General features: G+C 45.3%; 1 protein-coding gene across 7 annotated transcripts in view; it reads right to left on the bottom strand.

Moving 5' to 3' along the window:
- EBF1 (EBF transcription factor 1) overlaps positions 1-12,957 on the bottom strand; it is a 261,978-nt gene that overhangs the window by 236,722 nt on the left and 12,299 nt on the right. For all 7 annotated transcript variants that reach the window (XM_065734684.1, XM_065734686.1, XM_065734687.1 and 4 more), the window contains 2 exons: positions 10,942-11,015; positions 4,589-4,657 (listed from right to left, as the gene is read on the bottom strand). In XM_065734684.1, the coding sequence (XP_065590756.1) occupies positions 4,589-4,657; positions 10,942-11,015 (143 nt within the window). The remainder of the gene's footprint in view (positions 1-4,588; positions 4,658-10,941; positions 11,016-12,957) is intronic.

Here is a 12,957-nt window from a genome sequence, read left to right as displayed (position 1 = left end):
TAAAATGCACCTGATAAACTTGGAAAAGTATCACAGACTCCAGCTCAGAAGTTCCCACCTGCGCTTCACTGACACGAGTTCTGATAGCACTGCAAATGCATCAGCTGCTCCTCTGAAGCCAGAGGGAGACTTATTCCTCAGACACAGACCCTGGACTGTCAGGTGAAGAGCTTCAATGCCTTGCTAGAGCAGGACCACAGCCCCTCACCCTGCCACTGTGGGGCATGCAGCCCCCAGGCAGCACAAAGCACTAGGGAGGCTGAGGGAAAGCCTCAGGGCACCCTACAGCTTCTCATATGGAGTGGAGGGCAGCACTGAGATCTGCTCTCTGGGATATCGACAGAGCCCAAGGGAACAGCATGGAGCTGGATCAGGGGAGGGGCAGGTGGGGGTGAGGGAAAGGTTCTGTGCCAGAGGACAGTGGGCATGGAACGGCTGCCAGGGGCCGTGGGCACGGCCTCGAGCTGCTGGAGATGAAGCACCATTTAGACAATGCTCTAAGACACGAGGTTTGGGATTCGGGTGGTTCTGCGTGGAGCCAGGGGTTGGACTCAGTAACTCTTTTGGGTCCTATCCAAGTTGGGATATTCTATGATCCCACATCCCAACATGAGGGCATCTGTCCACGGGAAAGACAGCTGTGTGAGGTTCCTGAAGTAGGTCTCGTCTATACCAATAAACATCAGCAAAGCTCATTTCAGGTCACCAGCTAAAGTCTGTTCATGTACAGAAAAAAAGTACATTTACATTCTGTAGCAGCAGTAGTTGCCACTGGGCTGTTTGCAGCACTCTGTCCCTGCATCCCCTTGCCCCTACACAGAGTACAGGGTCTAGGACTGTGGGCAGAGCATGATCCTCAATGCTGAAGACTTTTCTGCCACTATATTTGGGGCTGCAGTGCTTATTTCTATTTTATCAGTCAGTAGGACTCCTGTCTACTGGATCCAGCCATAAAAGGTAAGGAATCCCCCACAGACACGGGTAACATCACTAAATAGTGGTCCCCATGGTGGTAAATTGGGTTTAAAAGTTTGGAGCAGAACAGAGAGAGAAGAGACGCTTTTCCTGAACCGAGGAATAACATTAAGCCCCACTTTCTCCCCTATGTGACTTTTGTCATTATCATCTTTTCTGATTCTTACAAAGCAAACCTAATTAGGAAGCTCTCTCATTAGTCTTCCAGAAAAATTAGCACAGCTTATGCTAATTACTTCTGTAAAATTTAATAAACTCGTTGAAATGGGAATAGTCTAATGAGGTTTTATTTATTGAACTAAGATAACTGTAAGGAAAAAGGTTAGGACACTAGGATATCCAGAGTGGTAATAAAACTACAATTTATTCAATTTCTTCACAGGAATTTTATTGCAAACCTTTTAAATTCAAATACAAGTTACAATTTGAATGCTAAATCAATCTAGAATTTAATTTAATAACAGGAAGTGCTCTGTGTTAAGTATGATTACAATACAGCCCTGCTACTGTACTTGTAGAAGGAATTGTGCATTTGTATTGTGACAATAATATCCCTTTTACAATGAGTTCCTGTTCATCAGAGCTTCATCTGAACACATGTAACTGGATTAGCAATAAAATATACAGGCTATGCTAAGATGATTCAGAAACACACAGGTTTCCAAGAAACTTCCTTGAAATGACTGCTCTACAAGCAGAAGAGATTTATTTTGTTCTCCAGAGAAAATTGAGATCGCGCTACCAGTATGGATTTCTTTAGGTCCCTTTCACTGCTGATAATATAATAGGGCAAACTATAAAGCAATTTTACAAAGGATAAAGTCATATCCTGTTTCAAACGCCACGACGGATTATTATTTTTTAAATCCCGCGTTTTGATTAAATAAAAGTATGTGATTTACTTTTCATATGCATCTAGGATTTGAAAAAGAACACAGCACATGTAACTTTGAAGTTGACAAAGAGCCTCTTTGCCAAGTTAGCTAAACCACCACAAAGACTGAGCCCTCTCTATCCCGAGTTTCTCCAGCCTCATCAAAGAGAATTAATCAATTCGAAATAGTATTCCAGCATGTAAGCAGAGGATAGCATTTCCATGTAAGTACATATGTCAAAAATCCCATAGATGGATTCTATGTTAAATTCCGTGTTAGGTCAGAGCCTGTGGATTCGTAGGATTCGATGCAAGAGTTAGATTAAATCCACAGGCAAAGCTTTATCAGAGCGTAAGGCATGTGGGAGTGCTTCAGCCCAAATGGCAAATGAATTCTGTAAGCTCACAGGCAAATAAAAATAGCTAAATATGGTTTAGCGTATCAATTGACATAATAGTTGAAAATTGTGTGCATGCAGAAGTGACAATGGAGTACAGCTAAACACATGTGCTGACTTGTGCAGGCGCTTTAGTGTTTAACGGACTCATTTTAAGGTAAAAAGGCCCCACATAGCTCGTTTCATCCTTTCCAAACCAAAAGGGGGAAAAAATGAATAGGATAAATGTCACAAGAAGCATCACTGAAGCCACTAACTGTATAAAGCACGTACTTATTTGGCCTAAATTGTTTGAACTAGCCCCGGCCAAGAAAAGGTTTTAAGTACCCTACTGGGACAGATGCAAAGCGGCGACAATAGAAGCCACACTAATGCAATCCAGGTAACACAATCCTGTTTCAAAAACACAGGGAGGGCTAATTACAGTACTGCTGAGTCAAATTTCTTATACCACTGCAACCCACAGGAACAGGTCAAAATCAAATGTTATTCAAACCACAGTCATATCAACCTTCTGTATCGAAGTCACCATTTAAAACCAAGTGAAGAACTTAAAAGCTTAACCCATTCACAAGCCTAATGTGCTGTAGTACAGGTGGGGAGGAAAGGCCTGCATGATGAGCTCTGAATTACAGTCAGCTTCTATTTTAAACACAATCTTCAGAATCGGTATCTTTTCCATAAACGTATGTAAATACTGATCAATGGATCGCTGTTACGAACTTAAATCTGTGTTTTCATGTAACAGTTGCCTCATTTTCTGGGAAGCATGTAGCAGACAACATGTCTGGCTTTCATAATTTAAAATGATTTGCAACTAGCAGTTTTGCATACTAGATAGTTAAACAAAATATTTCCGTAAACCTGCCATTAGCATCTTAACATCTCACTTTCCAGTACAATGAAAAATTCATGTGAATTTTGTAGCTTTCATGTCGCTCGAAATGCCACTCTAACACCACGTTTATAGTGTTCAACTCGGCAGCGTGCTTATAAAACATCTCTCTATACAGATTTCAGTGGGATTTTTGCCCCCCTCTCCCCAGCACTACCCAACGCTCACGGAAGATGAAAATACGCCCAGTTAAAATAGGTAGATATATCTTCTGAGATTTAAACATGCCGAGGATTACTGATTACAGCTAATCAAAACACTCGCCACAAGCTTCCAATATATGCACTTTCTTAACAAATTCAAACAAGGACTATAAATCTGACAACCTGCAGAAGCAGAGTGCCTGGCCAGGCTCTGCTATCCCCATCCTTCCTGCATGGCACTCTGCACACAAAACGCCTTCACCTTTTCTTTTATAAAAAGACACCCACGCTGGCACAGAAGGCACTTTGAACCTAATACAGCAAACATGAGCTCAGACAATAATGCTAGGAGAAGCACACCGCTCTGCGCTCACTCCTATATGCACACACAGCTTCCCTTCAGGGTCCCTGCATGCACAGATTAGTGCAGTGGTATTGCTTTCCCCAGCTGATGACAGACAGATTCAGTACTTCATGGCCATTTAACTCTCATAGAGTAATGCTGCATAATAACCTGGTTATTACACATGGCTTTGTACAATGAATTTTGACGATTAAAATGTAAAAATGACTATTTGGTATCGTTTTGCATAATTTGCAAGCACAGAAACTATCCGTGGCTCAGAGCAACTAAAATAGATGTATTGTACTACAGTGATTTACTCGGTGATGTCAGATTAGCAATATGGATCTGTTTAAAAGCACAATAATTAAGACAGGCAAAAATGAATTAATCAACTGACAATACAGTCAAAATAGTATTCCAACCAAAGAAAATAACAGGGGAGAAAACCCTTAGTTTGCAGATCTATTTTTTTTAACTGTTTTTATGCATAAATAAAAACCTTAAAATGTAGATGGATTGCATCCAACAGAACTACTGTAGCTAAAAGTGATAATGATTCAAACATTTTTCAAATAAAAGTTAAATATTTATAAGCACCCAACCACATTTCATAAATCACAAACTATTATTATTTTATTCCTGAAGCTTCCCTGGCACAGCATGTGAATTGAGCCACAGAGAAGTCAGAAAGAAAAATCTCCTCTTTATGCACATGAATCAGTCTGCAAGCACGGGAGCCCTCCAACGAGCAGGTCGCTCCATTAGCCTCCATATGGCCCTTCCACGGCGATCTCAGTTGCAAAGCACAACTAATTTGGTATCAAAAACAAAATTTCATCCGCATATACTCCTAATTCTTCCCCATTAGCAAGACAGGGCAGGTGTTTCATTATAATGAGGAGTGGAAAAAAAAACAAAAACAGAAAGAAAATCGAAGGAAACAATAGCAGTCCTTACCTGTCAATTATCACTGGATCTGATGGAGTCTCATTTCTGTTGCCACAGCTTTTCTTGTCACAACAGCGGCTACAGAGCAAAAGTGAAAGGATTTAGTGCGACCATTACACTGTAAAATCATCATTACGAACACGGCGGGTTCAAATTGCCAGCTAGAGTTACTGCTCCGTCCCTGCCTGCAGATCAGTCAAATACAGTGGGTCACATATGGGTTAATTACTATGTTTAACTTCTTGCACAGCTGGTTAGCAATGGAAAATAGAAAAAGAGAGGGGTTCTGCCCCCTTCACAAATAATAATTCAAGGACCATCCGAAACAGGGAGACCTGCCCATTTGTGGTCTCTTTTCCAAAGGGTTTAGTAGTTGTCCCAGTTATGTGTGTACACAGAACAAGGCAGTTTTTTCTTCCCTGAACACACCTTTTAACATTTGCTTAGAGCTTCCACTGCATGGCTGCACAGTACTCATGCTTTCATGGAGCTGAAGCCTTCACCCAACATCCAGAAGTGACATGATTCTCCCTCCAAGAAACATCACTGCTAAGAGGGGAGCTGAAATGCAAACACCATTGGCTTTTTATAGGGGAGCATGTCTGTTCCCCTTTTTTCTGGGCACACCAGTGACCGTCTGTGCTAGGGGAGCACTGTGGGTTGGGTACAGAGCTGGAGCATGTAGCACCAGCTCCCATCTGCCAAAGCCCTGCTCCTCACTGGTGGCAGGCTTGGGTTCTGAGCTAGGGAGGCTTGCTGTTGGCGCGGAGATGTTGAGTTGTTGCTTGGAATGAATGCTTGTCAGGAAGAGGCATGGCAACTGGAGCTCAGCTGATGTAGGAACCCATTGCCTAGAAAACTCCCATGGGGCCGTGCAGAGGGCTTGGAGACAGGAGCAGAGATCCACTGCATGGGGACCCAGTGGGGATGGCACCAATTAACAGGGCGTGGGGCCAGCTCCTGGCTCTCCCTGGCCAGATCCAGGCACACCTTGCCATTACCAAACCTCTTGGTGAACCTCAGCTTTGCAGAGCACCAGGCTCACTCCAAGCAACGTCCCAGGACCCCAACACCCGCCCTCCTGTGTCGATGGACTATTTTCCTTTCCCCAGAAGGTGGAAGAACACGGGCACAGTAAGAAGCCCTCAGAAGTGCCACGCTATATAAATAGCCCTGTTGGGAGTATGACAAAGGTTCTCTTGTGCTGACGAACAATAGAGTGAATAATATACAGTTACCCACCAAGATTAGCAATAAAGCAACTAACCACACTAAAGATAACAAAAAAAAAAAAAGGGGGGGGGACCTTTTACAAAAACAGCCTGTTTAAACATGGTCTCAAAAAAAAAATAATAAATTTTTGTTTTCAAAGAGAGGAAAATACATAATTCTTTTCACCACAGAAAGCTTCAAGGCAACTATTCAGGACCGAAACTTTTCTCAGTTAACACATGTGCGGTATCTTCATTTCGGTGGAAGTTACATTGTTTAGGACTGCCAAAAAAAACTGCTTAATTTTACAGCACAATACCACAATTGATCCACGAAAATAAATGCAAGAGCCTTGGCACCCAGAAAGCATTAAAATTTAGGAAGGAATAAAATATGCTGTAGGTAAATAGTCATGTGGACGTTCGGGGGGCTTTTTTGCCTATAAAAGGACTTGTCATTGGAGTGCACTGAGAATGTGTGGGGTGAGAAAATTTACCCACAAACAAGGCAATAAAAACTGCTAATCATTTTTAAATGATTAAAATGTAATTAGAAACAGAGTTGGCACAAGTTAAGACAATGCAGTTCTTGTGACTGAAGCGAATCAGGGCTAGTCCTGACATTCTCCCAGCAGACTGCAGGGACAGAAATTGCCACACTCACTCAGGCGAGCAAAGGTTCCCAGGCTCCCCACTGCACTGGGAGGACCCCACCATCCCCAGCACCTTCCTGGGCACTGCTGGGGCCAGGAATGCCCCACCCCCAAGCCACCCCACCCCAAGGGCACGCCAGCTGCCAGGGACAGTCCAGTATGGACAGGGCGGCCATGGGGCTGCTTTTGGGGTGGCCTTCTTGCACGGCTCAGGTATCCCAAGAGGAGGTCCCAACAGAGCTGAGCCATAGCAAGAAATCTGTTAAACTTTGGTTTGCCTTTTTCTTTTTAGTTTTTTATTCTTAATTTTTTCTTTCTCCCTCACCAGCAGAATTTGAGGCCTCCTCCACTCTCATTTTTCTACGCAGACAATCATGGCATCACACCAACTGTGAGTTTCAGATCACTCCTCGTGGCACAAGAAGCACTCAACTTGCTTCGAAAGCTTTGGCTTTTAGTGTCTACTGAACGCACAGGGAAAAAAAAAAAGCCAATAATAAGTGCCTAAACATTCAGTGCCTTTCCCTGAAGGAATCCAAGAACTCCCAGGAGTTTCTCCGAGTTACTGAGAAGCCCTCAGCTTTTGCATGCTCAGGAGGTGCAGGGACTGATGCCAATTGCCAGCTCATGGCTGGACCTGCGGGGTGTCGTTCCCCCCCTCCCCCCCCCAGGCAGGACTGGGAGCCAGAGCTCAGGCACAGTGTCTTTAGGGATCAGATTATGTCTGATTTAAAGCAGTTTGAGAGAGGGAAAAATTAAAATAAGATAAGGGGAAAAAAAAATCTGCAAAAAAAAAGGCTTGGCTTGGGGATCGCTTGGTTTGTTTTTAAAGCAAAGAGCCTTCAATAAGAACGCAGGCCCTTACCGTGCTGCACCAGCACGGGTTTTCCCCATTCCTGCCTCCACCTCTTTCACTCCAACCCCATCATGACTCTTTGCAGACCTCCATCCCCTGGTTACTGCCGCTCCCAGCTTTTGTCCTCACCCTTCCTCACACCGGAGCACCTCTGTCCCCACCACGGGCACATCCAATGCCTCCATGCCTCCTCACCCCACCATCCTGCAACCCAAACCCCTCCCTCTCCCTAACTCAGCGCAGCAGCCAGGAGCATCACAGGCCACAGGAGTCCTGCTTAGTGTATCCACGCACTCAGGCTTTCTGCGGGGACAATGAACAATGAGAAATTACGGGCGATGGCACGTGGCCAGCGCTAACGCCGCTTTCTGATCGCTCACTGCCTGGCTCTAACAAGTCGTTAGCGAGCCCGCGTGGCACAGAGCACAGCAGGTCCCGGTGAGGTGGGCTGCAGGCACAGAGGTGCAGGGGCTCCTCGACAAAACAGCTGTAAAATTTTACGTCGCCAAGACAAAAACCATATTTTTACTCCAACCTCATTCTCAGAAATCGCTGAACCATTTGAGCTGAAACTTTCCAAAGAAAAGTCAGCCCCGGGCTGACACCCTGCAAAGGACATTTCAAGCCAGAACAGTTTAAGTCTGGCAAAGCTGTAAGCCACTGAAGGTTTCATAATGGAAATTGTTGAGGCAGTATTAACTATAGATGTCCCTCCCCATGCTGCCTACAATGCCAATAAATTCCACCAAGGCTGCGCATTCTCCCCGGCTATTAACATTTTTGCCAACAGCATGGATTTTGTATTTGACAAAACACAATGCAACTCTTCGGCATAAACAAACAGCCACCTGAAGCCAACCTCAGCTCCTCATCCCTACTGCAGCCAGGACTCTCCCCTACATTTGAATTCTTTGTCTTCCCCGTGCCGTAGTTGGAGCATCCTATAAATACCCAGCTTTGTCACATAAATGCAAAGTTTTATTGTGCAGTTAGCCTTGATAGAAAGCACTGCTGAAAGTTGTTTAGAAATTAAACATCTAAAACAAGCTATTTTAAAATACAGAGCCCTCACTATTTCATGTCTGAAATGAAGAAATTTCATCTTAGGGAGAGCAAGCTGTCTTTCACACCATATGGCTAATGGTAGTGCATAGCAATTAGCTGGACTGATTAATGGGGAACAGACTCTAATTTTATGCTTATAATTGAGGCTGCATTTGCACCCCTGGTGCAAATTCAGCACATCCCAACTTCTACTTACAACAGGCAAGAAATCAAGAGAAACAGAATGGTGTAGAGAGAGATTTTTTTCCCCCTTTCTAGACCCCTAAAGAGCATCAGATTTGCAATTTAAAAGAGTGTTAGCAGCACAATAGATGACAGATTTGTGCAATAGGGTCAAGCAGCCTGGTAAACAAACAGCACCCTCTTACAAACCTATAGATAGAAGAGGATATGGGAAATATCTAATATGAGCTGTAAGAAATTTGAATGCATCTCCCTCACCCCAGCAGTCACACCATGCCTACACCACAGTTGGATTTTTTTGCTGCCCCTCCACCTTATGTTTAGGAACACAAAGCCAGGGCTGGCAGCAAACAAATCTGAGGAGAGCTCCTGATGGAGTGAATTTCAAGAATGAAGAAAGCATAAAGTGCTTCAGTAAAGGGAAAAGCTGCTTCAAATGACACAGCACAGCTTTACGCATCCCCAGAATGGAAATAATTTTACCTTGGTTAAATTAAATTGACAAGGCTGTACATCTTTGACATAGTTCTGGTTAAAACTCAGCCCTCTATCTAACATTTTTAATTTACTTATTAATCTTAATGTTTCTGAAGTATTTGTAAGAAAATTAATGGATTAGAGAGGGAATTTTTTAGGGTTGCACAAGGGCACGGTGAATGCCCCAGAGCTGGCTGGGGGTATCCGCAGGGCATGGATCTGGGACAAGGGCTGGCTGCAGAGAGCAATGCTGCAGGATGGCAGTGTGTGCTCAGCCCTTCCTGAGGTCTGGACACTCACCTAGACACCCAGATCACCTCCACCTCCAAACCTTGCAGTCTAAGAACCAACAGGGCACACTGTGTGAGGGCTACCAGCACATTCAGGCCCTGACTCTACAGGCACTTCAGCATGTGCTTAACTTTACTCACTTTTCCACTGGGCTGCTTCTACAAGAAAAGCAAAGCATGCACTCCAGTCTTATCAGGTCAGGGGCCTCCTTTAATATTTCCATGAATTGTTCCTAGCTAGGTATCTAGTGCAAACGTGGTGCTAATTGGGCCAATGAGTTTTAGCACAATTACAGGTTGTCAGTGTGGTTGAGTTTCCATTGGGAAAGGGAGGACTGAAAGGAGCCCTCAGCAAAGCCATGCTACAGCTCCCAGCAGCAGATGCTTGGGACCTCTTGGAGAGCTCAGTCTGGAATGGGTTATAACTCTGGTTTCCCAAAGTCAAACCTGTTGAACAAAGTAGCCTAGAGAAACAGAACATGGAAACTGAAGTCCCCCAAATCCTGCAAGCAGCAGGGCTGTGCGGGGCTCCACCCAGGCCGGCGATGCAAGGAGAGTGGCATCACAGGGCACTGCCCTCAAGCTGGGTTTTATCAGACAGCAGCCACTGGGAAGCACAAAACACGCAGATCCCAAAGAATAAAGGGAAAAAACATCAACCAGCAGAGAAGTTTCCATCTGAATACTTTGTCTAAGACTCTCCCCCACCAGGAAGCCCTTGTCCAAGTTTATTCTCTTAGAAGTGGGTACCAGCTTTTCCCCTCAAGTTACTCCTTTTTAGTAAATGTGTTTTGTAAAAGTTACAATGCATGCAATGGCATTTTTACAGTCTTAAAACAACTGATTGTAACAATGAGCTTATGCAAGAACGCCTCGTCTTCCACCAGGGAATTATTTTCTGCCATCGAATAACATGTAACAAATGAGTTTTTCAGACATGCAAAAACACCCACTAACTTTAATGAGACTGCAAGGTCAAGCTTTCCTGGGTGCCGGAGGGCTATGGGAGAAGATGCTGTGAAGGAGCAGAGCAGGCTTCACCTACCGCCGCCAGCAGAAAGCGGAAGGAAGGAGCTGAAAAAGAATTCATCTCTGTCCCAGATTTAAGTGCCAGCCCCAGGAAGGCACCTCCAGGGGAGCAGAGCACAGGGAGGGCCAGATCTGTGTGGTTGGAGAACATCAATGAACAGCGGCCACCGGCGCAGAGGAGCAGGACCTGCTCGGCCCAAGCACACAGGAGAAGCCCTGGCTGCCTGCTGGGCCAGAAACCAACACCACAACAACCGCTCTGTCACTTCACTGGGGGAGCAGATTTTGTCATTTGCTCGGGAACTGGGGGCAGAGGGAGACTACAATTCTGTAATTAACTATTAGTTTTGGTGAGCCCGCTTTGTGGGCTATGGGGTCTACGTGCAACCCAGCAGTGCGTCCAGGAAGACTCTTTATACACTGAAAACTGCTGCAGCGACCTCACCGCTAATTACACACACCGAAGGCTGTTATTTTGGGATTGTTTAATGCGAGAAAGATAAATTTAAGTCCTAAAATAGCCACAGGTTCAACCTAGATTTTGAAAGACAGATTCATCATCTCATAGCTAATTATGGGGAAGCGGGATATCTCTTACCTGCACATTATTTCATGCGTGAGCAGAACTCGGCACATTTCGGGGTTCTTGTCTTGGCCTTCATATACTATCGCCTAGAAAGAAAAACACATTTTCAGCCATGCATCACACTGAGTTGGGAGGAAAGAAAAAACAGCATTGTGGCCGCCGAGTGAGTAGGGCCAGCAGCGGCTGAACCTGCCCGAGGTCTGTGTTTGGGAACAACCGAGCTGGGAACTGCTAAATTCCCTCCTCTCTGCTGCACATCCCTCAAGCTGTGTGTAGGATGGGTTTTTTTAGTAGTCAAGACAACCACAATTTTCTTTTCAATTCAGAATAAAATATAAACCTAATAGCATTAAAAGAAAGGAAGAAAAAAAAAAAAGAAACAACAGCAAGGCTTGGCATACTTTGGGCTCTATTCATTAAAAAAAAAAAAAAAAGAGAGAGAGAGAGAGAGAGAGAAAGAGAGACAGAGCAAGAGCTCATGCATTTTTAATTCCGAAAGCTGCACACTGCACAACCCGGGCATTTTGCTGGTAGCTCCTGGAAGAGCTCGGGTCTGATCCTGTGCCGCGCGATGCACAGCAGCTCCAGAGCTACAAGGATATAAATAAGCGAGAGGCAGGCCCTGTGAGAGGGCACCAAAACAACTGGGGATGGATAACCAGCCTGGGAAACCGACACAGCGCAGGGAGAATCCTTCAAGTTAAAGCTGTGGAAGGACAGCACGTGCAGCCGGCAGAAGGGCTGATTTCTGCAGCCCTCCCAGCAGCAGGACACAGAGCAACGGTGCGGGATCAGCACTACACACATCCAGGATACTGCTCACACCACAGCTCCCATCGGATTGGGATGGAGTTTTGCTCTCTGCCCACCCACACAGCCCTGGTTTCTCCCTGCTGGTTCACCCCACAAAACACGGACAGCTGGGCACCTACGCTAGGCTGTCCCCAGCAGCAAAGCAAGACAGAAAAGAAACTGCCTTTATAACGACAAATTCTGAGAGCACTGAGATTCCTAACTCTTCCCAACTGCCAGCCTGGAGCTGGGTGGCGGCACAGCCTGTGGGGTACGAGGCCGCAGCAGCAGCAGCTCTGCCCCACGCTGCAGCAGGACCCTGTCAGACTCCCAGACGCAGGCTTAGGAGGAGAAAACTGGGAAACAAACCCTGCAGATAAAATCACATTTGATATGGGTTTCTCTAAAGCTAACAGTAAATTAGTAACTAAAAATATATTTTTCTAATTGTGTTATACGGAGGAAATACACTTTACAGAATGGGACAATTCAGACACGGAAGTGTGGAAAATACTAATGAGAAAAACTAAAGTATCTTGATATATGATGAGGTGTGACCACGTGCTGCTTCTGCAGTCCTTGCAAACACAAACTGCTAAAGGTAAGAGGTGCTGCACCTACAGCGAAGGCACGGCTCTTGGGACATGCAGATCTGCAGAAGCATGAGCTGATTTTTAACACCGTTTTTATCATAAGACACAATATGAATGCCACACATTATAAAATCATTTAGTAATTTCACAAATAAAACCAGGAACGTCCCTATTATATTTGCTAGCTTTTTCAGTTTAACTGCAAGTACTCCGACAAAACCTGAGAGCCGGTACAGTTTTGTTAAGACAAAACAGAGCCTCCATGCCCTTGCACCACAGGCAGCTTCCCTGCCCTGTGTCCCGGCAGAAGGGGACACGCTGGGAGCCCAGCACTCCCACAAAGGGGACGCAGCAGTGGGTGCCAGGCCCTTGCAGCACTGCCACCAGCAAGGGCCCTGAGCCAGGCTGGGTCACGCCAGGAGGTGCTCTCCCATCCGTACCCGAGAGCTGCTGCTGGGAAGGAGTCTGCACCAACAGACATTGGGATGTGCGACTGTTTCACAAAGTCCTCATTCCCACGCATTAAATGGAAAGATGGGATGAAGCTCCTAGCCCATGCTAGGGAAACAGAGGACCACAGCTGGTGGGGTCAGCAGGGACATCACGAAGATTCCAGAAAACCCAGCATCCAGATCCTCTCAAC

The sequence above is a fragment of the Cyrtonyx montezumae genome, unplaced genomic scaffold, assembly GCF_038088225.1.
Source record: "Cyrtonyx montezumae isolate F1298 unplaced genomic scaffold, pur_monq_1.0 scaffold_18, whole genome shotgun sequence".
Taxonomy (NCBI): domain Eukaryota; kingdom Metazoa; phylum Chordata; class Aves; order Galliformes; family Odontophoridae; genus Cyrtonyx; species Cyrtonyx montezumae.
The sequence above is the reverse complement of the archived record's forward strand: the minus strand, read 5'-3'. Positions and strand labels throughout refer to the sequence as shown.